The 25,325-nt window shown below is 43.2% G+C and overlaps 1 protein-coding gene across 7 annotated transcripts in view; it reads right to left on the bottom strand.

The window, feature by feature from the left end:
* Positions 1 to 5,660: 5,660 nt before the first annotated feature.
* Positions 5,661 to 25,325, bottom strand: part of LOC105693461 (hemicentin-2-like) — a 121,177-nt gene continuing 101,512 nt past the window's right edge. For 4 of the 7 annotated variants that reach the window (XM_048659715.1, XM_048659747.1, XM_048659734.1 and 1 more), the window contains 5 exons: positions 14,026 to 14,236; positions 12,577 to 12,633; positions 10,410 to 10,560; positions 9,122 to 9,282; positions 5,661 to 7,855 (listed from right to left, as the gene is read on the bottom strand). In XM_048659715.1, the coding sequence (XP_048515672.1) occupies positions 7,755 to 7,855; positions 9,122 to 9,282; positions 10,410 to 10,560; positions 12,577 to 12,633; positions 14,026 to 14,236 (681 nt within the window). In that variant the 3' untranslated portion in view covers positions 5,661 to 7,754. The remainder of the gene's footprint in view (positions 7,856 to 9,121; positions 9,283 to 10,409; positions 10,561 to 12,576; positions 12,634 to 14,025; positions 14,237 to 25,325) is intronic. The other 3 variants (XM_048659719.1, XM_048659727.1, XM_048659732.1) reach the window with 3 other exon arrangements.

Below are 25,325 nucleotides of genomic sequence, written 5' to 3'. Positions count from 1 at the left end.
CAAAATGAGATCACGGCTTGTCGTATCACGCGGTATGTTTTATACCCGTGTCATTTTCGACCCGCATCATCCGTCCTCGTGAATCCCGCGTACACCGGCTACCGTCTCATCACACCTCATCCCGTTTGCTCGACTTTATATCCCCACCGAGAAGATCCTTATCGCTTATGAAGAGAACCTCAGGCGTGATCATCGTATGAGAAGTTTTCATGCATCGGTGGCTAAGCTGAGAGCACGTTACTTCTCGTCGTCACGCCACCTCGTCACCTCGATGCTCGTCACTTTACCGCAGGCTCATCCAGCTCCAGGTAGGTTAGACACGTATCTACTCGTATCAACGAACACACCCCCGTGTCCGCGTGCACGTACACCTTCCACCTCCCGCGCCGTGTATGCGCCAGGTGCAGGTGCATCGTACGGAATGCGGGGCGAGCTTACCGCGAAATTTCATCAGAATTGACCCGAGGGACGGCTATGTCGCTTCTTCCGGGCGCCAAGTTAGAACGCGGCTCTCTCGTCGTCGGTCGGTCTCTCATATCGTTAACTACCGTAGTTGTTCCGAATAGTTTACGTTGCGCTCGATTATTACCTCAGAGTGATATCTGTGAAATTTTATACACGCTATAACCGTCACCCGTTATACCGCCTCATTTTGGTTTCGTCGTCGGTTGTCCGTGAGCGTCGCGAGACCGAGGAAGTCCCCCCCCCCGTATTTTCGAATACCGGATTCGCTCCTTGTTTTTTTTTTTTTTGTTTTTATTGCCACGGTGACGTCGTTCTCTCTTTTCGGATCACTCGCGGTGTACGGGAACATGGGAATACTCGTATCATTTTCCGGCACGTCTATCGATCGAGAGATGCTTTTTCATGTACGTGAACTCGGAGACTCGCACGAGGAGTAAAATGGATCGAAATAACTCGGTTATCCGGGAAAAATGTCGAGCATAAAGGCTAATAGATGCTCAGAGAGTCCTTTCCCCTTCGTTGAACTTACCTTTGGGCGTCCCGAGGGCCTCCTGCGTCTCCCGCGGGACGGAGTCTAGAGATAGATCGGGGTTTGTCGCGAAACTGACTGCTCGATGAATGTCGCACAATCAGGAGGCTCAACAGAATTCGCCGTAACAAATTCACGAATCGTCCCGCGGTCGGCGGTCTAGATCCCAGACGACGGAAATTCATGTCGAGTGATTTCCACAATGGATACACGCGTCGAAGGAACGAAAAAACTTTATCGTCTCTCTCTCTTTATTTGCCCGCTGCGCGCGGAAGATGAAACTTCGGCCCGCGGTCGGTCTTGGATCGCGGATCGCGAGGATCCGCGGAGTCGAATGATCGTTGTTGCAAATGTGGTACTCGGATGACGGACGTCGAGAATTCGAGGGTGGTGGTCCCGGGGGTGGTCGATGGGAGTCGCGTTTTTGCCGGAGTAACTTCACCTACAATTTTCCGGCGGTAGCTACTCTCCGACGATGAGAAATAATCCTTACGACCCCCTCACCGCGGTGATTTTATGCAACGGCAAGCTTCTCCGCAGTTCGCGACGCCAGAGCTTTCGCGAGGAAAAACTTTGGCAGGAATCCTACCGCTGCCGTTGCAGTCGGGAACAGACAAGAGAATGGCTCCGGTCACAATCCATTCGACTCTTTTACTTTTTCGTTTACTTTCTTTTCCTCACTCGCGCGGTGATTAACTTAAACCCGGCAATTTTCTCTCGTAACATTTTAAACTGAATTAATTAAGCTGCCTGACAAACGCCAAGTGCCTCGCTCCCAGGTTTCTAGAAAATGTTATTAATTATTACCGTCCCCCGTATTGTATAAGATTCCGTGAACTTTTCATTTTTAATGATCTTTTGTTTTATTTGAATCGAGCATTTTTCTTTCCGATTGCAAAGTCTCGGGGGTATGGGATGTGAAGAGTGAAAAAAGAAAAAAAAAAACAATCTAATTTATATCCGCGTTCGCGGATCTCGATGTCTCTTAAATTCCTTCGGCGTGATGTTAAATATGGAACGCACTCCTCTCTGCACGAGTTATAAATAATTCAGATAACGTTGTAAAATGAATTTGAATATTTCAGAGGTTTTTTTCAGTCCAGATCGTCTCATGGTTCAAAAACTAATGACCGTACGAGTGCAGGCGGGATTTGATGCAATGCGACGCGCCGTACATTATGGAAATTGAAAAGGCATCCATTTTCATTTCGATCTTGCGGATTGTAACGATTCTACGTAACATTCTTATATAAGGGTTTCCACGCGGGTATCCTAATTACGGTTGTTCGCGTTTACTCTTGGTGTTTATTCAACAACTCGAGGATGTCGACGTACAACCTGTTCCCGGGATCGGGATGAATTAGTCACCGATTTCCGATCCCACGCAGTCAAATTCGAGTCAACAAATTTGCCTCGTTTACTCTGCGGATATTCCCATCGGGCTTCGTGCCCGCGCACGAACAATCGTTGAAGGTCTGCGACACTTTCGTCTGAATATCGGTGAGTAAAATCGTATTCCAGGAGCCCGGTTATGACCCTTTATCATTTTCCGCTCAACAGTCTCCCGATCGGAACCAAGAGTCGCGATAAATATAAAATTAATCAACTGCGGCTTCGTCGTAACGGAGGAAAAAAAGAAAAACATCCTCCAACTTAGCGCGGAAATGGCTGTGAATTGTTCCGCGTGTACGTTCATAAAACGACTTTGCAACGATTGTTCCGTCGTGTGGCGTACGTGCGTTGCGGCGGCGACCGCGGGTACATAGGTGATGTAAAGCGAACGTTTAGCGGGAGTTTTGGAGTAGAATTTATTCGTTATTATAGGTATATACGCGCGTGTATGCAGAGTAGAGCAGGTCGCTTGGAAGCGGTTGACTGGCATTAGAGAAAACGAGTAAAATAATTTTAAATTTCCGGTGAAAATGAATCAAAATGCTTTATGAACGGTCCGGTGACTCGAAAATTGGAAAACTGCATTGTGTTTCCCACAGGATTGCATATGCAATCTTCGCAATGGGTTACGTCCTTGTGTAGCTACGCTACATACACATCGTATATATTATACACAGTCGTACATGCGTTACCCTACCTACTCTCCAGCAGATCGAACTTTTACGTTCACACAACTATACAAATGCCACAGAAATTGGAACTTATACAGGGACCAAAACCGCGTCCGATTGAAAATATATGAAAGATATTTCTTTTGCTCTTTAACGGCTCGATATTTTTTCATTTTTTTTCCCCCCTATTTCAGTCGAATCTTCACACCGCATCGCTGACGAATTTCATCACCAAGTATCCCGTATATATTTGCGATCATCGGTGAAAAGCAAATTCACCAACATCGATGAATCACGCGAACAAAGATGTAGTTCCGGCTAATTACGTCCCAGGTATGTTATCTGGGTCCATTACATGATTCATCGGTTAACCGAAGGGTAGATTCGGTGGTCGAAGGTCGAGGGATGAGAATTTACAGATGATAACCGCAAACGGTTGAATATATCGTATCGATATACCTATAATCACGCATACGAAGAATCGCAATCGCAACTGCGACCCACGCCGAGAATCTACTTTGGCGAATCGAATCCCATTAATTTCTGAAAGTTGGGTGGATAAATTTAATTATCAAATGCTATCCCGACCGTATCGGCGGATGAAAATTATACGCCTATCCGCGTATGCCTCCTCATCGCAGGGGAAACGCGCGCGTTCGGATTCGATTTCGTGTCGAAAATGAACGGTGAATTTTTGTGCGGAAAATGTTGCGCGGTAGTCGGGAGCGTAAAAAATATCGCGCTACGACGTATAAGCTGTGTTCCACGGAATACAGGTATATCGAAAAACAATTAAGCCCTTAAAATATTAGCGAGCACGTTCCTGATACTTTATAAACATGTACTGCACATACCGAAGAAAATTGGTGCCCGCTACGCGTGTGGAACGAACAGACACAGGTACGTTGGTAGCGTGGAAAAGAGGAACTCAGGTTTACGTGCATATGGGGCGTAGGGCGTATAAAACAAAAGGTGGAAGTGGAAGTGGAAGTGGAAGGCAAGAGTATTTACCGTACCGATCCATCACTTATATGTAGTGCCGCACCGGGTGTATACGTGTACGTATATTTATACGTGGTATAACGTACGCTACGAGTTCCGTATATGTTTCACTTGTACAATAATTAACGTACACGCGTTTGCCCGGCTGCCGCTCTATAAAACCGTTTCGACGGTTTATTTTCAAATGAAACTTAACCGATGCGCGAGGTTTGAAAAACTGGAATTTTTCCGTCCGCACGTGCGGAAAAATTGAGAGACAAAAAACTGGAAGCCGGGCGTTTGTTTTACCCGTCGTCTTACTCGCCGTCCTTGAATACGGAATTTTGAAAATTTACCAGCCCGAAGGGTTGCGCCGGCTTTAGTCTGAAAGCCAGACGACTTAAGCCCGTTTCCCTGCAGCGGATCCCGCGAGCTAGGGTGTATTAAAACACAAAATACAAGGTACACATATATCATGTATGTATCTAAAATATACATACCCAGGTATATACGTATGCGTGTACACAGGTATACCTCGCTTCGTGCGAAGCGTACAACCGAATGAATAAATTTTACTTACCTAAATTATTTATTTATGCCGAATATCCATATGTACTACATTTATATAATATATGGAAGGGGCTGATTGTCTCGCGATACATACCCCATGAGTCGCATGAAGGTAGGTACCTATACGTACGTACAACGCCGCCGCAGAGGTGGTTGAAGTATGGAAAGAACATTCCTCAAACGCGTGTACCTCGACGAGTACAGTATCGAGCTTGCAGAGGGTTCGCAGCAGGGCTTGATAATTTATCTATAATATAAATCCCATCGTTGTACAACTTCTCCTTGGCAAAAGCTTGATAATTCCAAACGATGGGAGTAACTCACGATCCGTTTAGCAAGATGATTCCCTCGAGTAAAACCGAAGGGACTAGAGCGGATGGAGCAACAATATAATTAGGTCACCGAGGACGGAGTGGTATGGGTATATACGGGTATATATCTACCACACACACACACACTTACTACGTAAGGTATTGCAAGTATAGGTAAATACGATAAGGATTTTGATTCCAACGAATTTGATTTTGACTCGTTACATTTATTTAAACAGCGCTTATACGTCATTGAATGATTTTTACAGTACGCTCCTGATTCATAGGTTTAATTTCGTTCGCTTCTTCTTTCAATGATTTCTTCATATTTTCATTATTCTTTATTTTTACATCGACGTATAGTACCTTACCTTTGTAACATGATAAAACAAATAGTTATAATGACTTTTATTTACAGTGCGTTTTATGTGTGTCTGCAACTCGTAATAATAATAACAATTATAATAATGATAATAAACATCCCAATGTGGCAAATAAATTTAATTTCTAGTGTCGGACTCCGTCTTCGTGAAATAATTCTGTTTAAATATTTTGTTCACATTCGGACATATTTTATTCATTACCATGATGCTTATCAACGATTAATTTGTTCGATTCGCGTGTAGAAATAATTCACTACGACGATACAAATGTTCCGGGTTAATTTTTTGTTTTCATGCAATATTTGCTAGTGCTCTATTTATTTATTTATTTTATCTTTAAATCGTTTAGTTTTTATTCTTCGATATTGTCCTCTCGCGATGGTTGAAAATATCTGTACAAAAATCAACGGAATACCTACGCCATTATTCGTCTATGTATATAATGATAGTTACAATGAAAGTAACGATAAAAATTACGTTAACGTATAGTTTGAATGATAAATTTTTAACGCGTCGTTCATGTGATTCTTCTCTCACTCAGATTCTAAGATGGTGAAATCTATCTGCTTGTTCCACCGTTTTCGTCTTAATTCCTTTGCTTTAGTTCAATCGAATATCAATATCAACGATGTCGACTTATAATATTTATATATAATTATATTATTTATATAATAATATAACTACCGTACAGTAAATATATTTATTTCTATAAGTTATTATATTATATATATCACTATTCAAAGTTGAAGTCTAATATATTTATATATATATTTGTTTTGTTAATTTCAACATTTTTTAATTTTTCTTTCAACAGACAAGAGTACTTTTCGCCTGACCTCGATAGAAATTTTATCCGTTCTGCTACGTTTAACATGGTTTTACTTGATTTCATCCCTCCTTGATTTTGCTTATCGATTTATCTATATTTAATTCGTTTGATCAATTATTTTTTCTTGTCTTTCTTTTTTTTTTTTTTTTTGTTGGTTTCTCTCCGAACGATAACAACTTTCAAAATTAATCACCATTAGGCCTTTTTAATTCGTTAATATCAAATTCACTAACGTTTTTAATAAATATAATATGTAATATGTATAATATTTATGCGTTTATATGTATATTTATGTACTGTACCCTCGTTATTCGCATGCTTATACTCATACCGTCAATATCATATCATATCATATCGTTTATATAATATATATATGTTTATCATACAACAGTTATATACCTAGTTGATTTCGCTATTTAATACAGCTCATCCTATTTTCGACAATGAAATACAAACGTTAATTTGATTGTTTTTGATCCGTGATTAATTAAATGTCAGTTTGATTGCGGGAAGATACAGTAATTCGATTATTCCAACGATAAGAGATCTATTGTAATTCGCTCAATGAATTTATCGAAGCGAACGAGTGTAATTATAATTGTAAATATGTAATTTTGAACACATACCATCGTCGAGATTAGCTTCGACGAATACACGAACGAATCAAAGAAACGATAAATTATCGAATAATACAACGACAGCCGACAATAATTCTGCGGTTACGGAGTCGTGCTAATTTCTGGAGGAGCGAGCGATCGATCCGCGGAGTCGTCCGATCGAACGGTGAATTTCGTATTCTTGACCCGGTGATTCCAGTTTGGATTTTGGCTCGGGTACACCTCTGCAGCCATACGTGTGTATGATAACCTTATTATGCTATTATACATATTAGCACGAATTTTGCGGATGCGGATATACCAGCTGCTATACCCTCAGGTTAGATTAACTGTATAAACGGTATTAGGCTACGTATAAGTTACGTTACATGTTATCTTGTAATTATAATCTATCCCTAAATCACCACACGTACCGTACATACAATTTTATCCCTTATTACGTATACTGTATACATAGTATATATCGAATGGTTTAATATTGTCTACCTATTATATCATACACACGCGTCATACTTACAGTACTTTAATTACACTTTTGACCAAATTTATTCATCCATTAATTTAATTATCCATCCGTGTTTCATTTGTGTATTCTTCCTTTCCTTTGAAACGTATATCAACAAATTTCACTGTGACCTACTCCACTCCGCACTGTTCACTGTGAGATCCCTTCACTGTATACTTTACGATTTACTTTATAATTATATTAATTTGCCGCTTCATTAGATATTGTTTGTCTCTTCGGAATGAACTATCGTGATTATTCACGAGATTACTAGAGTTTTCTTTTTTTTTTCTTCAAATTTTCTTCTATTACATCGTTAATACAATTTTTAAATATGCATTTTCCGAGTCAACGTTTCGTTGGAATATCTGCACTGCATATGACGCCGTATTCTCTACTACTCGATAACATTTATATTCCACCTTTCAGTCCGCGGTCAATATCGATTTAATATTTTATAATCGTGATTTTTCTCTTAATATTGTATTATTCACATATTGTTCACCTCAGCAAATTGGCTACCAATAACGTCATAGTTGCTAGTAGCAACGTCGGTGTAACGCCACAGCTTCCGCCATGTTGCATTGCTGCGGGATGTTCGCCTGAAATATTAAAAAATCACGAGATGAAGGGAAATAAAAAGACGGGTGATTGGTTTTTGCGAACAGCGATGTGGACGAACGATCGATCGATCGGAATATCCAAATACCTGAATAATAAGATAGCGGAAAAGCTCTTGGGGAGAATTTTGAAAAAACATAATTTCTGATCGGCAAGTGAGAGTTGTGGAAGGTGAGTTTCGACAGCGTGGAAGATGCTTGATAATATGAGAAATTGAAAATCTTTTAATTGCCCCAGGTGATACACATCCCGCTCACGGTCACGAATTTCGTGATTCGAATGTTTTTTGTTTTTTTTTTTGTTAATCAGATGTACGTACATCATTCGTATCATTCGTACCGCGTAAAAGCTAAAACTCCCAATTCAATGAACACGTATCATATCTCGCGGTAGGTATCACCGGCATTTTTTCAGATATCCTGCACCTACGCGTTCCAGGTATCGAAAAAGCAAGGTAATATTTGCTTTGGAGCTTCGCGTGTGTAACCAAATATACCTATACGTGCGGGCAATTTCGATGCCAATGCCCAGGAGTATTTACGCTATACCCGGTGTATTCCTTCCACCTGTCATAATAACTTAACGAGCGTGTGTGTAAAATTCTGTTGAGCAATAATAAAAACACATCGTCGAAAACCACCGCAAATATACATAGGTATATTTATAATTTGATCGTATGCAAACATGACGAATCAAAAACCATCTCCGCACGTCCATACGTATATCGCGTGCGCGCGTTCTACTTTTGGGGAATCTACCTGTTTCATAAAGCTCGGTCGGAATGAAAAACATAAATAATAACAATGATAATAATAGTTTTAATATTCTTGCGTATTCCGCGCGGTTGAACGTCGGGCATGCGGACATCAACCGTGTAAACATTGCAACGTGGAGCAATAATTTATGGGGCCGTGACGAACGGTGCAACCGCGTTTCGTACCTGTACCGCAACCGCGATGAACTTTTGCCAAGATACGACGTATCCTCCGACCTTGCTAATACGTACGTACATACGAACACGGGTGCAGGGTGAAAAATGTTGCGCGTGCAATCCACGAAACGATCAAAAAATAATTTTCCATCTGACCCACTTCGCCGTGCATTCTGCACGTTATTTCCCGTTCTCCGGTAATTTTCATTGTCGTTGCGACCGCGTCGACAATGATGGAATATCGAAGGTGAGTGAAGAAAAAAAAAAAGGGAGATCAACGAATCTGAAATGGATGGAAGTAGTCCGGCACACTCACCATTGAGCACGTGAACCATGACGCTCGCTGGATTGGCGTTGCTAGGAATGCAAGTATAATTTCCGCTGTCACTCAGCCTCGCTTGGGTCACGAGTAGTTTGCTCGTGGTGCCAGTTTCCGTCTTCTCAGTCTCCAGTGACACGCCACCCCTGTGATGAACGCTGAATTATGAAAAATACTTTGCAACCGGTCAACCACCAACGACTCGGCGTGGGTATGCCGCCCCCGCATACCCGTAATTATTCTAATTCTAAGCGAAAAGTCTAAATACATCCAAATGTCTCTTTTGTACGCGCACCTGCAGATTTTGCAATTATAAATTTCAATTCCGGGGTATACGTGTAATGGAAACACATTACACACCTACGCACGGCTACCCCTTCGTAACTTCCAAGGAGTGAGTGCGATATACGTGATGTATGTATACAGCAAAAGTTTAACCTCGCACACGTGTTGTCTTGTATTACGATGTATACATATAGGAAACTGTTTCCCTCGCCTGGCGAGTCGATCTTTTACTCTACTCTTTATATTCCCGAACTTCGAAACCCTTTTTCCCTTTTCGCTACGGGAACGCGCGTGCCTTCGCCACTAATCCTCAAACCAGACGTGGTGCCAAAGCAGTTAATGCAAGGTTTGTAGGGATGAAGTATAATGTATATATATTGCGGTTGAAGTAGGTATCCCTTGATCTTCGCGGCGGAAATTCCTGCGACCCGAGACTTTTTAATTTACGTAATTCCTCTTCCTTGTCTCTTTCACTTATAATTTTATTTTTATTCTGAAAAGGTAACGAAAGGTCGACTAAAATTTTCCGAGATCCGGGCATTCCACGAAAACTATAAGACGACTCATTCAGTTTTTCCCGTATTTTGTCGTACAATGGCGTATTTTGTTACACATTCATCTCTCTGATCAGCGCATGTTCCGTTTTTTTCCTCGTATTTCATACGTAGATACGAACAGCTACTTTCTGATCTTCACATTTCTTTTGATTAAAAAATAGGACTGTTCACATGCTGCTGCTGCTGATACTCGTACAGAGTCATAAGGTATTCTCTTCTCGCGATCCTATATCAAGGCAAATATATCATGGCTTCTTTTTGAAGACGCGGACGCGGGTACGTACTCGTTAAAGAAAACGAATAAGAATGCGAAAAATCAGCAGCGACGTCGGATATGACGAACGAACCGCATCGAAATATCTGTGATATCGTAGGAACTCTTAGTGAAAACTGAGCGTATGCGCATAAATTTGAACCGACGAAAAAATAATAATCCGACCTACCTCGGGCTGTCGAAATCGACGACCGCGACGCCATGATGCCAAGACACGCTGCTCGGCGGTGTGCTGTGAACGTTTATGGTACACGTAAGGCTGATAGTGCTTCCTTTCTTCACGTAGACATCTTCTGGTCCAGTAATTTTTGCCTGGGCAGCTGTAACAAATAACATACGATAGCTGTTGAGATGTTATTTTGTATATTCCCTCCTTCTCTTCTTTTCTTTTGTAATCCGGTCTGCCCTCGTCCTTTTGCCGTCTTGGCTATAATATTTATCCGAAACGTCTTCTTCCAGACTCGAAGCGTGGGCTAGGTTTTGAGATCCAGTTGAGTAAAAAAAGGGGAAAAAAAACTTTCAAGCGAAACGGGTTTACGGAGGTGAGCATTTTGTGACGTATTTCAAACTCACTTCGTCGTTTACTACGAACGTGACGGTATACCTACATAGAATTGCAGCTAGACTGGTTTCTGCCAGTATCTGGATAGAAAAATTTCACCTCACGTAGATCTTCGTACCCTCCTCATATTTCGTTGGTAATAGACGAAAGGATTTCAAGGCAAAAATACAACCGTGGACGTTAAAAAATACATCGTTCGGAGAAGTTTTTCCATACATGTGCGCGGTTGACGAGCTTTCGATTTTACGACATCGCCATCGGGATAACTCGTTCTTCACTGTTAACTCATTGCGAACGGTGAAATTTGCTTTTCATTCTATCGATTCGAATAACGGGTCGAAAGAAATGTTTGATTTTTTTTTACATCCCGATCACGAAAAAATCCGAAGATTTTGCCTCGTCATTCTTAGAATTTGATCCCCGAAGGTCGTGTCATCCTCTTACTTTTTAAAAATCGAAAATAACAGATTCGTAAGCTGAAGCGACTCATAAAGTGTAGAAACATAAAATCTCGACGATTGATTTGTGCAAATCTTATCGAACGACGGAAGGTATTCCCGCGTTATTTCGACGCAACGTCCAGCCTCCAAAGGCTTACTAGAACTTTTACTCCCAATATTTTTTCACGCCGCTCTGCGGGGAGAGGTGGGTACGGCCTGAAAAACTTTTTCTGTTATTCAAATCTCAATACTACCCGAGAGGATTCATCCCGCGGTAGGTGAGACTACAGGGAATGTATGTATGCCGCTCAAGGCTATCTAAAACAGGGTACGTTCCGCCGTATTCTATATAATATTCGGAAGGGGGAATAATAATAAATATAAAAAATCTTTCGTTTCATTCGGACTTTTCGCTGCACAGGAGGAAACAAACTTCACAATCTCATTCCTGTCTTGGATATTAACCGTATATAATGTTCGTCGCGCTCGATACGAGTATTATACATATGCAGAGGTGTACGGTGATCATGGTGGGGACAAACGTAATTCGGAAATGGGAATTTAAGGGAATGGATTTTCGCGGCTTACAGAAGCTCGCGCGTACACACGTATACACCGCTACACTGTGACGCTATATCTCTCGGGGTCCATCGACCGCGAATGCAGTTTGGATCTTTGGAGGAAACTGCGCAAGACCATATCCAAACTTCGGAGACAGTGAATGACTGGTATAATTTCCGTAGAGCGTTTTGGAACAAGCATCTCTAACAACTATTCTACCCTAATCCTAGCCTCATTCGCACGACCCACATCCTCCGAGATTTTCTTACACCGTCGAAGCAACGATACGAGGTGACGTCTCGCGTGCTCGGAAACGACCCGCGATTCGTTATCGATCAATGGAACTGCGATTCGGACAGGGATATCGTCTATAATATAGAGCTACACAATTTACGTATAATAAATACGCTACGAATAAAATATCAAGCGAGCAAAGCCTGGCAACATATCATAGCTAACATCTGGGGAAAACCAAAAATCCATAAACAGAAATCAATCGATGTTATCGTACAAACAGACAAAACTATTTAGAAAACCTATGCCACGGTGAAAAGGGCAGGCGAATGAAAAGGGTGACGAAAAGTAAAACAGCGAGTGAACATATTCATTGAAATAATGACGAACAACGATAATCGTTTCAATAAAAAAAAAAACGGCAATTCGTTTGGTAAAAAATAAAAACAAGGATCGAACAGCGGGTTTTTTTTTTAATTTTCAGACAGTGATAACGTAATGAAATAACAAATAATATCAAGGCCTGGCATGATTCTAACCTGGGTTGAAGTTCCGGTGAACGGCGCTGGGCGCAGTTGCGGGGACGGGGGCGCTTTCTGGAACGGGATCACAGAAACATACATCGAGTTAATTTTCATACAATACTGATCGTAGGTTGACAAATTTCAGGCTTATGGGGATCTGTGATGGTACAAGTAGATTGATTCACATACTCGGACGTTACGGAGGATCGAAATCTGATGCGACTCTGGTGCAATATTCCTCATTCGTCGAGTCAGCTCGATCGTCCGTCGAAGATCCATCCGGGCTACCGAATTATAAAAATCACATCGCGTCGCTACCGAATCCCACGGGACGAGGATTAGCCCCTCGGTAATACAATAGCTGGACGGGGATCGATGTTGGTCAGTTTTTTGCAATCGTTTTTCGGCGATATAACATTTAGGAGTCGAAGTAAAAGATCGGACCGCCGCAGGCGGCGAGGCGATCCGCTCGTTTCTTTTTTTTCCTTCGGGGAGCTAACCGTTCGCACGATGGTGTAATTTTGGGGGTTCAAACAATGAAAAAACAGGGTGAGATCCTTCCCGCTCGCAGGTATTCATCGTTCGCATTTACCCCCCTTACCCCCCTTGCCCCTCCCTGATTTCCACCCCTCTCGCGCGTTAGGATGCCCGAGCGACGCGCGCTTCGGGTTCGAAGGTTCGTCGAACGTTACTGCGTTCCCGGATAAGGGAACACCGCGTACGGGGACCTATGGAGAAAAAGGCCGGAGGTTTTCAAAAAAAGGTTAAATAAATCCTGCTCGCGAGAGGATTTCACCGGAGCAAAGCCCTGAATATATTGTAAATTTTTACCCCCGTCACCCTCGCAAGCTCCCGTCCGTTTCGCCCCAGCGAGCGGAGCGCGCGGGCGTACGATCAACAAGACTTACTAGGGTGGGTAGTTTTTGAACTCGGAGTAGAGCTCGAACTTCGTTTCGACTTTATTAGTCATCCATACAGTCGTTGAGTGTAATTAACTTGAAGAACAATTACGTCAACTCCTCGTTCGAACTATCAGGGTGCTTTCCGGTTCCTGGTTGCTGCACAGGTTCCTCTTTCTCGTTTCCCACTTCCCGTCTTATACAACCTAACAAACCTCTCTTAGTTTCCACACCCTCCCGGTAAGTAACTTTTCCGATTTTACCTCGTGACACTCGAGTCTTCTCACCCAAGAAGTAAAACTTTTCGATACACTTAATTTCAACTCTTCTGATTGTAAGTGCTTGAAACGAGAGTTTTTAAGTATAAATAAACTATCTCTACCAGGTTCAATAGTCGCCGGAGGAAACACCTCTTATTCCTTTTTTTTTTTTTGTCTCCGACGGAAGCTGACGTCCTATATATATGTGTATACAATTGCGATTAGCGAAGAGGAGAGAAAAATCAATGAAAATCGAGCGAACGATAATGGGCGTGATGTGTAATATGCAAAATGCGCCTTGTCACCTTCGACGTTGAGAAGAATGGCCAAGTTTATTTTCGGGTCGGTGTTGACCTGGCACTCGTAGATTCCAGCGTCCCTCGGTTGGACGTATTCGATTTTCAGATCCCAGTCGTCCGATGACTCGGGATGAGATACGGTGAACCTCGCGTCCCCCGTGTACGTGAATATCGCCGACGTCAGGATGTGAAGGTCCCTCTTGCGAATCCATGAGATCTGAAACAAGCGAAATAACGGCACTCTCATTAATTAAATATTAAAACGCCTCCCCGATAGAGTCTTTCAAAGACATTTTCATCCCGCGAATTCGCTAATAAATATCACGTAACGGACGCGTCCTTTCCGAACTGGGGAAATTTCCACGGCGCACCAAACATTCCTCTTTGTTAATTAACGCATTATTATAAATTCACATACGCGTACTACGTAGGCTTACACGTCTATCAAATTACGCTAATAAGTTCCAACGGACGCGAACGTGTCTAGTCGTACGTAATCTATGCGCGACTAATATTCCATATGATTTCATCGGATTTCCACTATAATCCTATATATGTACATACAGCTTCGACTGTTCGCGTCTCTACAGAGTTTGCTACGATAGCTGATTTGCCAGATGTAATCCTTCCCCGGCAGATCGATACGGTGCGGTGCAGGGACGAGTCCCGAATTTCTCGACGCGTCGTTTGATTTTACACGCGGCAGAGGAGCTAATTTTTGGAAGGAACGTAGTGTGTACCCGAATTCGGTAGCCCTATGATTCGTGCGTCGAAAAGAAGAAGGCTGTAGTTTTGACGGTAAATCATCTTACGTGATTAAGCATTACGCGAAGCTGTAGCGAGAAGCGGGAGGCGATTTCTTCGATAACCTTGACTCTACAACCCTCGGCGGGTTGATAGATAAATTGCGAAAGTATCGGTATCAATACAATCTAAGGTTACGATTTATCGAGGGTGAAAAAGGCACTCTTTCTCCTTTACTGCTTCGCGGGACCACTCCCTACCCTTTTTCTTGTTTCAGTCTCCCTCCGGCAATAGCGTCGAATCAAAGACGACCCGTTCGCGCGTTACTCGGATCCTATATGTACACACGTAGGTGTATACGGTGTCGGGCATGGCAGTAGGTGAAAAAATGTGCCAAGTTTCTCCGAAGCCATTACGTTCCGGGTGCCATTTGGGGCCGTTACGGATTGCCGAGAGCTCGGGGAGCCACCCTGACAATTATGGGCGCACGTGCTCGATGCGTTTCCCACTCGAACGTTTCGCCCTCATTTCTAATATACCGGGTTTTGATGGGAAATTGAACGTAGGTTCGTCGTACGTATATGTACCTTGATTTCGCCCCTTTGACCTAAAATCCACTCAGTGTCACTTGCCGCTAATTATTTCGCGGTTGACTGACTTTTTATCCGCATATCGTTATGATATGGTATTTTTCGGTCTCTCCTGTGTTTTTACTTTTAGCTTTGGAGTAATCTTGTTGTGAAAAATTGACGAGTTATCGCCAATTTATCGATCCGAGAAGTGGAAATTCAAGGATATCTCAATGGCAAAAATTCGTAGCTCAATTTGCTTAACGGATTCGTGTTCCTGGGGTTGAAATACGTTAAAAAAGTGTCTTACGATTGACTTTAAAAATACTTCTTTTTTGGCCCAAAAATCGAAAAAATCCAAAGGGGTACCCCTTGAAATTTTGTCGATTTTGGGTCGAAAAAAAATATTTCATTTTATATGCTATACTTACGTATTTTAGGCTCAGGAATCCAAATCTGAAAGCCGAATCGACCTATCTATAAAATTAATCGAGTTATCGCTAATTTTTCGCTTTTTGGAGTAGAAAAATTGAGATATCTCAAAAGGAAAAATTCGTAGCTCAATTTACTCAACGGATTCGTGTTCCTGAGGTCAAAATACATTAGAAAAGCCTCATATGATCGATTTCAAAAATACTTCATTTTTGGCTCAAAAATTGAAAAAATCCAAAGGGGTACCCCTTGGAATTTTTTCAATTTTGGGGTCAAAAATCATCATTTCTCTTTTTTGTGTTTCTTATGCTATCCTCATGTATTTTGATCTCAGGAATCCGAATCTGAAAGCCAAATTGATCCATCTGTTAAAGTGATCTAGTTATCGCCAAATTTTCTAGCAGAAAAACAGATATCTCGATGGGAAAAATTCGTAGCTCAATTTACTCAACGGATTCGTATTCCCGGGTCCAAAATACTTCAATAGAGCATCATACCATCGATTTTAAAAATACTTCATTTTGGGGTCAAAAATCAAAAATATTTTTCTTGTGTTTCCTATGCAATGCTTACGTATATTGATCTCAGAAATCCTAAACCGAATTTCCCAATATCTGCGGTGTTTAGGAAATATAAAAAATATGGAGCGAAATTTTCCCCGTCGATGAGCGCGTCGTAGAACCACAGGCACCGCACGTCACGATAAGAATAAATATTACCAATAGTGTAATCCCTGTCTGAGAACTGGCTGAAAGTTTGAGCGTTGAAATTTTGAGCCCGTCGGCCGACGGATATTTCTTTTTATCCTTGCTTCACTTTCGCGGAGGATTTAACTATACCGCGGGGCCGGCGAGCGCGGAGTGGTCCAATTATCGCGGCCAATTCAAAGAGTCTATATACCTAAATCGCGCGTATTAATAACAAGTTACTGTACAGCAATCCCCCTCCCCGGTATGGGGTAATTCGAAGTGATTCGTATAGCCGGGGATATAATATAGATATTGTACCCGTGTATAGGTGTATGTATATAGTGAGGAAATTCAAGTTAAACTTAAAATCTCGAGTAAAGTTTTGTGTGCAGACCATTAAAATGTAAATGAAAATATGTACGCTGCCGTATCTCTTAACATCCCCTTTGTCCGCGTTGTTTCCACCCATAAAGCCTGTTATCATTTCGCGCCTTTTATACAATTCATCCCCTGGACGGGGAAATTAAATATTTTTCTTTTCTTTTCTCCTTCTCTCTCTCTTCACCCGCACGCTCGTTCGTTTCACTTTCTCTTTTTCTCTAATTTTCTCTCCATTTTACCATCGCGAAACTCTCGTCCAGGTTTTGTCTTTTCTCGCGTACGCGCTCCCTTCTTTTTGCTTCTCGTTTGGTATTTCTTCTCCCGCGTCTCGCCCGCAGGAGCCGTGAAATCTGATTCGTATTCGTAAATTCGATAAGTACTTCGGAATCCGGTTACCTTTGAAATTAGGAAAACGTTCGAATTTGCCGGATCGACGCGCGCGGTTTTCTCCACATAAGAATAAACGAACGACGTGCTCGTGAACTTTAGGGGAGGAAGAAAATCGATAGCCAACGTCATTTCAAATCTTGATTACGTTATAAAATGAGGAAAATTTGATCTCTCTCAATATCCGTATAACGTTCACGATTATGAGAATGTGTTTACGTGCGGATGAAATTTTCAGAAACAAGTAAAACCCCGTCTTCTACTCTCTCTCTCTCTGTTTCTTTCTTTCTTCAGTTTCCCTCGCAACGATTCGGAATCTGCGAGGAGGGGAGGGAACCTTCGCCTCGGAGTCGAAGCGCAGGAAATGCCACTTTCTGCTTAGGTCAACCGAAAGTTGGAAAGAAAGCCAAGTGAAGTGCTTCTTCGTTTTTCGCTTCTGACGCTTCTGCCCGGGGGGGAGTCAGCTGAGCGGTCCTCTCGCCGTACGAACTCGCGCGTACACTTTCATATACGTGTAAGTATATTTTCTCTTCATTCGCTATGGAAGTGGAAGAAGGGGGCCATATGTGCGCAGCTACAACTGCACCGCAACACCACGTCGCAATTCTCGCTACTTCCGAGCGGAGAGAATTTTATTTCTGTACAATTCTTTCGCGAATTACCTTTGGCTGGAAAACCTATAAACCTAACCGCGTTGCGATCCGGAGAGGAGCGTTTCGCTTCGAACTTATTTCACCTCGCTCGCGGTCTTATTTTCACTCACTTTCACCGCCAGGCTTACGAGGGGTGTCGGTGAAATTATACGAAAGATAGCCCGGAGTTTCGCGGATGAATTTTAAATGGGTGTATAAGTGCAACCTCACCCTGACTCGGTGTGAAATCATTTGCGGAAGAAAGAAATGATTTTCATAATATATATTATCGGTGAGAGAGAATTTTCCAACAAGGGGATTATACCCTGTACTGTACAAAACACGCGAGCTTCTCGTTCCAACTATGCATGCACGTATGGAATATGAATGAAAACGTGCACCGCGCTTGGCTTTGTAACTTCACCGCTAAAAACGTCGGAAAATCCAAAGGGGCTCGCGGAAACAACGGGCATTATAATAATACCTTACGGCATTAGTTACTCACGCGGCGTATACCGTATGATACCTCGAATAAAAAACTGAAAAATATGGAAAGATCACAGTGAAACAGAGTCTGAAAATGTTTCTCTGTACCTTTTCGCGTGTACCGCACGTTCTATCGACGTCGTTCGCTTCTTAACGTCGAACCATTCGGGTTCGGCGCTCGGGGATGGAATAAAGTATACCTGTGGACGATTCCCAGGGTAGTCGGTACGGGTTTTCAAACTCGAAATTTTTTCCTCCCCACGAAGAAGAAATAAGAAATCGATGTTATCCATCAGCGAGTGGTGCTGTACAGGCACACCCGTACGTCCGTATACACAGTCGCGGAATAGCGAAACAGCTGCACGTAGTTACAGGGATAAAGGTGAGCGCGGAAGGGTGGAGAATGAGAAGAAGAAGAAGAAGAAGTAAAAGATGAAGCAGAAGGCGGTGGTACGACCGTGGAACTAATTAGTATTGGTCGTCGCCCACCTCCGACCTTCGTCCCCCGTTTCGCCACCCCCAGCGCACCACCCGTCCGTCCGGCAGTGGCGCCTTGGGACGAAGGTGTTGCCAGAGGCGTCTTGGGGGTGATTTCGCCTAATGAGCTACCTCCGGTAACGATGCCTTTTTACTTTGCCCCGTACATCCTTCGGTCGAGTGTTATACCCGTGGTGGTAGCGAATTTCTCTCCTCCGTTCAAGTGCTACGGGGTACGCGGAAACGTACGCGGAGGTATAAAGGACGGTATACTAGATTATCGCAGCACTTGACGATAACGTTATCCCGCGCCGACCTGCATTGTTGTGGATCCCAAAGTATAGGCAGCAGCCCTTTTTAGGGTTAATCTCAGCTCGACCTGCTCGGAAATGTATAACGTAACCCGGAAGTTATCACTCTCTCCAGTATCACGGCAAAACGTAACCAGTTGCTCTCGCATAGTTACTGCAAACGGTCGAATCGAGATAGAAAAATTGTGCACTCGAAGCTCGCAAGACTCGCATTGATTGATACCGATGGACGCCAAGTTGCAAATCCGATGACGTTTTACCTCGTACAGTTGACGCGATAATATTTTTAGTAAAAATTTCGAGCCCCGAGGATGGAATAATCAAGATTTCCCAACAAGTTTGATATATATAAGTGCCCGATAATTAAAGACAAACGAAGAGAGCTTGTTTCGTTGGTGGTAAAGTGTACAAAAGAGCCCCCTCTTCCCATCCAACACTCGAAGCTCTAATTTTTTAGTCGAGGAGCCCTTCTTTAGTCACCCCTCGTAATTCCCATTTTCCGCTATATCTATACCTTTAATGCTCCTCTTCCGCGGGCCTAGAAAGTTTAATAAATTCCGCTTGTGAAATTTTCTCTCTCTCTATCTCTATATTTCTCTTCTCGAAAAAAGCCTTTCGATCTTTCTTATCGAAATAAAATGTCGGCTTTACCCAGAAATTTCCGTTCTTATACCCTCGCCTTTATCATACGTAATTTCACTTTCGATTTCACATATCGGTTCGAAAAATTTGCCAAACTTCGCTCCCGTGTTACGATCGGAAGCTCACGATCGATCATTCGTTCGATATTTTATTAAAAAGCGATATCTCCGTTCGTCCTTTCTTTAAAGCTCGTTAGAGAATTTCGTTTCTCATTCTACGTCGGCGGTCCTTTTTTCGGGTCCGTACTCTCTACGGGCGAGCACTGCTCCAGCTGGTTTACGCGAGTCAAACATCGACGATCAATTCCCTGTTTACCCGCTCTTCTTTGTTGTTGACTCGGGAAATCTTTTCGCGTGCTTGACTCGCGACTCGCTGCATCTTATCGCTGCTCCTTCCCGAATACTTTCGCCAAGAATTATATTCGATGAAAGAAAGTTACACATCTCGTCCGATGATATTTTCCACGGGCATTCGATTTTCATTGCAGACGACAGAAATTTATTCAGGATCGTCTCGAAATTGGATGGTTTTTCGTAGGGAAGAGGCGAGTGCCCTCCGATATTTTGACAAACATGCGATATAATTTTTGAATTCGGAACGGTGATTTATCGTTTTCGTTTATCATCTGTATAATTTGGACTTGGATTTCGCGGAGCCGTGTCGTTGTGACGTCGCAGTAGGTGCCCGCCGTTGGAGTAGATGAAATATTGCTTTTGCATCTTCTATAGCCGCAGCTCTGCATGTGGATCACAGCGGAGCAACGGAGTGTGGTATAGCTTTGTTCGAACTACGGTAGAGTGAATATATAGTACGTAGGTACATCGGTACAAGAATAAAGATTGCAAACGATTTCATTGTTCCCGCTGCCGCGGAGGTGTGCATTCCGTGACACGCGGCGGTATTTCGAGATTTATTTCGTATTGGCGATGCATTGCATTACGTCTCTTGTTTTCTTCCGGGAAGGAACACATCCCCCGTGCACGGTAACGTCGATACAAATATTTGCGAGACTGCCTCAGATTTATCTCTTATCGCAAACATTATAAGTGTGTACGCGGAAATAAATGTTTCGGTTTCTCCTGTGTAATATTTTCTTACACGGCGGTCGTGAACTCGGCGAATAAAAAATTTGAAATACGTCCGAGCTTTGAAATTGAACGAGTCGCAATCAACGATTTCGGTCCAAACGATACGCGGGGCTCGAGCGAAAGGGGGAAAAGCGGGCGGGGGGAGTTGAATCGGAGAAACCGACGCCGTATATTTGTCAGCTCGAGTGGTGGCTGCAAGCTCCAGCTGGTAAGCGACGAACCAACGTCTTCTCCGCAATGCTCGACTCTCCACTCTTCGTTCCCGACTTTACGACCGAAGCTAGATTAGGATTTATTTTAATCCTAAAGGACCGTTTTTCCGGAGGCTCTCGACGACGACTTCCTTCTTACTTTTACTACTCTCACCTTTACTCTCCCCTTCATTCCCATTCGGAATCACGCCGTTTTCTCTCCTCTTTCTTCTCCCGGTGGCCCTTCCCTCCCCAACCGCTCGTTCCATACCGCGACGCGGTCTTAAATCAATTGATTCACCGGGCATTTCAAGAGTCCATGATGCCTACTTTGCGCGCTCCCGCTCATTCGCCGGAAGAATAAGATTATTACCCCCCTGTAGACCGCGCGAAGTGTTTCTCATTCTTTTCCTCCCGCCCGCTTTCGCGATCATCGTACTTTTATGTCCGTTATTCCTCAGCCCCCGGTGACCCGCGGATGGGAAAAAAAAATAAACGAAAGTAGGAATCCGAGGTATGGAAAATTATGGGAATATCGCAGGATGGAGATAAAATATATCCTCGGCCGTGCAGATTTTATCAAGTCTTGGTAGAAACATCTTGAAAACAGGGCTAATGACGAGGTTAATCGTTTCTAAAGAAACTGCGGTAGCGAAGCTCTGTACTTCCGTACGGTGGCGTGAACTAATTTCACACATATCACGTCGGAGCTCGTGTTTACGGCGAAAAAACATATTCAGTTTTGAGTCGGTGACATAAAGCCAGTTTCTTGGTGGGCTAGGCGAAGCGTTAGTCAACCACGCGTCGAGTGCCGTATTTGCACGTACGTTACTCGACCTACAACCGGTCGAGCCTGCGCGACTCCCTAGACTTTATGTACCAGTCTGTGCTGCAACGTTAACCCAACCTTCTGGCTGATATTATATCCGACCTCCGCAACGCCGACACCTTACCTTACGTAAGGTCTAATTGCTGTGTCTGCACCGGTGCATTATGCAGCCGTACAACAAAGCAGCAATGCGTAGCTCTGTTTGCAGACTAATTGGTGTTCTCAAATGCATCCATAATTTCAGCTCTCTCGGGTGTTGAGCTGGAATATATGTATATATATATATATATGTATAGGTATATGACCGTTGGTTTTCGCGTTACGGTCCCGGTTACGGTGTCTGTGACTACGGCCCTTACCGACCTGGCATAATCACCGATTACCGTATAATATTTTACGTCGAATTCGTTCGGTACGGTGTTGCAAAACTCCGTACTGTTCGATATTTGTGAAAAAAAAAATCTCAAAACTCCAAATTTCCCGAGCAGAACTGTTTGAAAAAAGTCATGACGCAGTAGTTGACATACAATTCGCGGCATCAACTAGGAGGACATAGTAGTTGCCGTATGAAATTCTCCCTCGGAATGCAAGCTGTGCACAGTCCGCTGTAGTGTCTTCCGCTTTTGCGAATGATTATTAAAGATTCAGTGACTTTTTAATGAAAAGCCCGGGCACAATAATTATTACCGTTTGCAATCTTTGCTTCGTACTATTATTCAAAGGGATCGCCTCTAGCTTTTTTCATCGAGAAACTGCGCCGAGCTGCTGCCCTGAGCAAGCTCTAAGAAAAATATAACGAGCTGGCGACCTGCGAAGCAATCTTTCAGCTTTCGTTTTTTCTTATTATATACCGATATCTTTTCGGCTATTTTTCCCGGCACGTTATTATACTTAATATCTCTCCGTTTTCGCATTAAGCAGTAAGCCCAACAATAATAGTCCTTATATATACATATATATAATATACCGTAATATTCTATCGACGCTGCAAAGCTGAAAACTTCTAATGGGACCAGCTATATTATACCGCCTGCAAACTCTAACGATCTACATTTTCAACTTATTGTTAATCTTAAATGTAAATTTATTTATTTTTTTCCGACAGTTTTTCAGCGCTTATCTTTTCGGAAGAGATTTTCGATTATACGACAGGGCTTCGCGACACGCGTCGAGTGTGGAAAAATCACGCCCGACTCCATTTCAGTGGGATTTTGTAGCGTCTGTTTGTATCGGTTGTTGTACTACACGTTGCGGGTGGTACGTACGTTGAACCAGGTGAACTGTTTCTGACAATAAATTAACGAGCTTGCAATGAGCAAAGTTGTCAGCGTTTAGAGAAACAAGCATCTCACCGGATTATGAAGCAACCGCGTTTCCAAGCAGAGTTGGAAACGATTCAAACGCGTTCGTAAAAAAAAGTAAAAAAAATCACAGCGGTAACGAAAGAAGAGTTGTAGGAATTACATTGTTGTCGTTGAAGAGACTTTTGCAAAAATTTTTTCAATGCAATTTCAGTCGAGAAATCCAATGGGGGATGATTATGCCGCAGTGAAGCGATCCTTTGTGCTTCGGTGCAATCTGATCGTTCGGATGAAAGACGACGACTAATAGCCCCTTAGGATGGGTAACACAATTCCAGGCTATTGCAACGTCAACCTTACTCGCAGTTTCTCACCGCTCCCTGCAGCGCTCCTCTCGACGTCGACGTCCCACAGTATTTCTCTCTGTTTTCCGTCGCATGTACGACGGAATTCTCCCGATATATCCGTCTTACTCAAAAATTTACCCCATTCGAAGGAACTCGCGGACAATTTTGAAATCGGTACGTCACCCGACCCTCGATCACAGGTACAAAAGCACATCTTCGTCGAGCTTCTTACATTATCCAGAAGACCGTTTCATCCCGTCGGGTATTTCTTGAGGGATTTCCCAGCCGTTTGACGGAGGGATGGATAATTATTCCGGGGGGCGTTCGAGGCCTCCGTTATTCAATCTCTGGGGTCGAGGTCAGCCGACAATTAGAATCGGTAATATCGACGACCTTTAAGCTCGCACGAAGGTGGCGTCGTCCTTTCGTGACTAACGGTAATTATTGTTTTGGCGTGACGCCAAATGTAAACCCCAACGTTTTGCCATCTGTACGGCGCAAGAAACGTTTTCCCGTATATTTGTCAATTGTAGTTACATACAAATATAGCATCTTGTTTCCCGAATCGTTTGCACGTATGTGTACCGTCACTTCACGTTTCCGCAAATTTCAGGTTTCCCTGACTCGACTGCAACGGTTGGATGCTGCGTCGCACGTACAACGATAATGAATGTTTCTGATTACCAGAGTCTAGGTGAGCAAATGTTCTTTCGACTTGCCCCCGTTACGACGATCGTTTATTTCATGCCGTCGAAATACCGCAATAAGGAATAATCCGTATAGAATAAGGAGGAGCGCGGTAAGCTTACTAAAAAAGTGTTGCTGGTCTCGTATACGATTGTTAGTTTAAAACGGCGAGTAAGTACCTCCAGCGATTCGCTTGACGGAGTACGAAGTACGAAATAATTGGGGATTTGCGTGCGGAAACAACCTGAAGCGGGTTTACAGATTGACGGCAATAATTTCAGACTAGACCGTTAGAGAGTTCATCATTTACCATCGTTGCTATATCTATGTATTTCGCAAATGGGATTCGCATAACAGCTTTAATCTCGTAACATTTCTGGGTCAACGTGGCGGTGGAAATTCTTTTTTATTTTCACAGGGACAGGGACGCAACGGCGATACGTCGAATTCTTCCATTGATTTCGGAATTCAGCTCAAAAATTCCACCGAAACGTTGGGAGGTCGCTTTGTCATTTGAAGATGTCTAGCTGGGTATCTCCACCTCGTCCTCGTACGTAAAGTAACCGTCGATAGCGACGACGCTGGAAGACGAATGGAAAAATTCAAGGTTGAGAGGGGTCGTCTGATTATCGCTCGACTCTCCATATCCGTACGGTAGGAAAACGTATATTACACCGCAATGTTCGCGTTCCGGTACGTGCCGAAGGTATGGAATCTTGTTTGAACGTTCGTTAGCGTCGCAGGTGAGGGTGGAGGTGGCGACGACGGCGGTAGTCGGGTCGCCGCTGTACCGCGGGATGCACCGTCGTCGTTGACGTAAAGTTCTGCGCCTGAAAGTAATCAGCGAGACGTAAAACGCTCGGTGTGTACGAAACCAGAAACGGGATGATTCGAAATAACATATATGTACGCCGGCAACGGCGGGGGGGGAAAAAAAAAAAAATAGAGAGAAGAGGTGGAATAACGGAACACCGAGAAGTAGAGTAATATTCTTGTAATCTTGACGACTCGCTTTGCGGGGAGAACGCCCCCCCCCCCCCCCCCCTCTTCCCGCTCCGTTACCGTTTGCACGGAAGCGCGTACGTTTTTCGAAGGGTGCAGGCGCAAAAGCTA

This window comes from Athalia rosae, chromosome 1, assembly GCF_917208135.1.
Source record: "Athalia rosae chromosome 1, iyAthRosa1.1, whole genome shotgun sequence".
NCBI classification, from domain to species: Eukaryota; Metazoa; Arthropoda; class Insecta; order Hymenoptera; family Athaliidae; genus Athalia; species Athalia rosae.
This window is presented reverse-complemented; position numbering and strand designations above follow the sequence as displayed.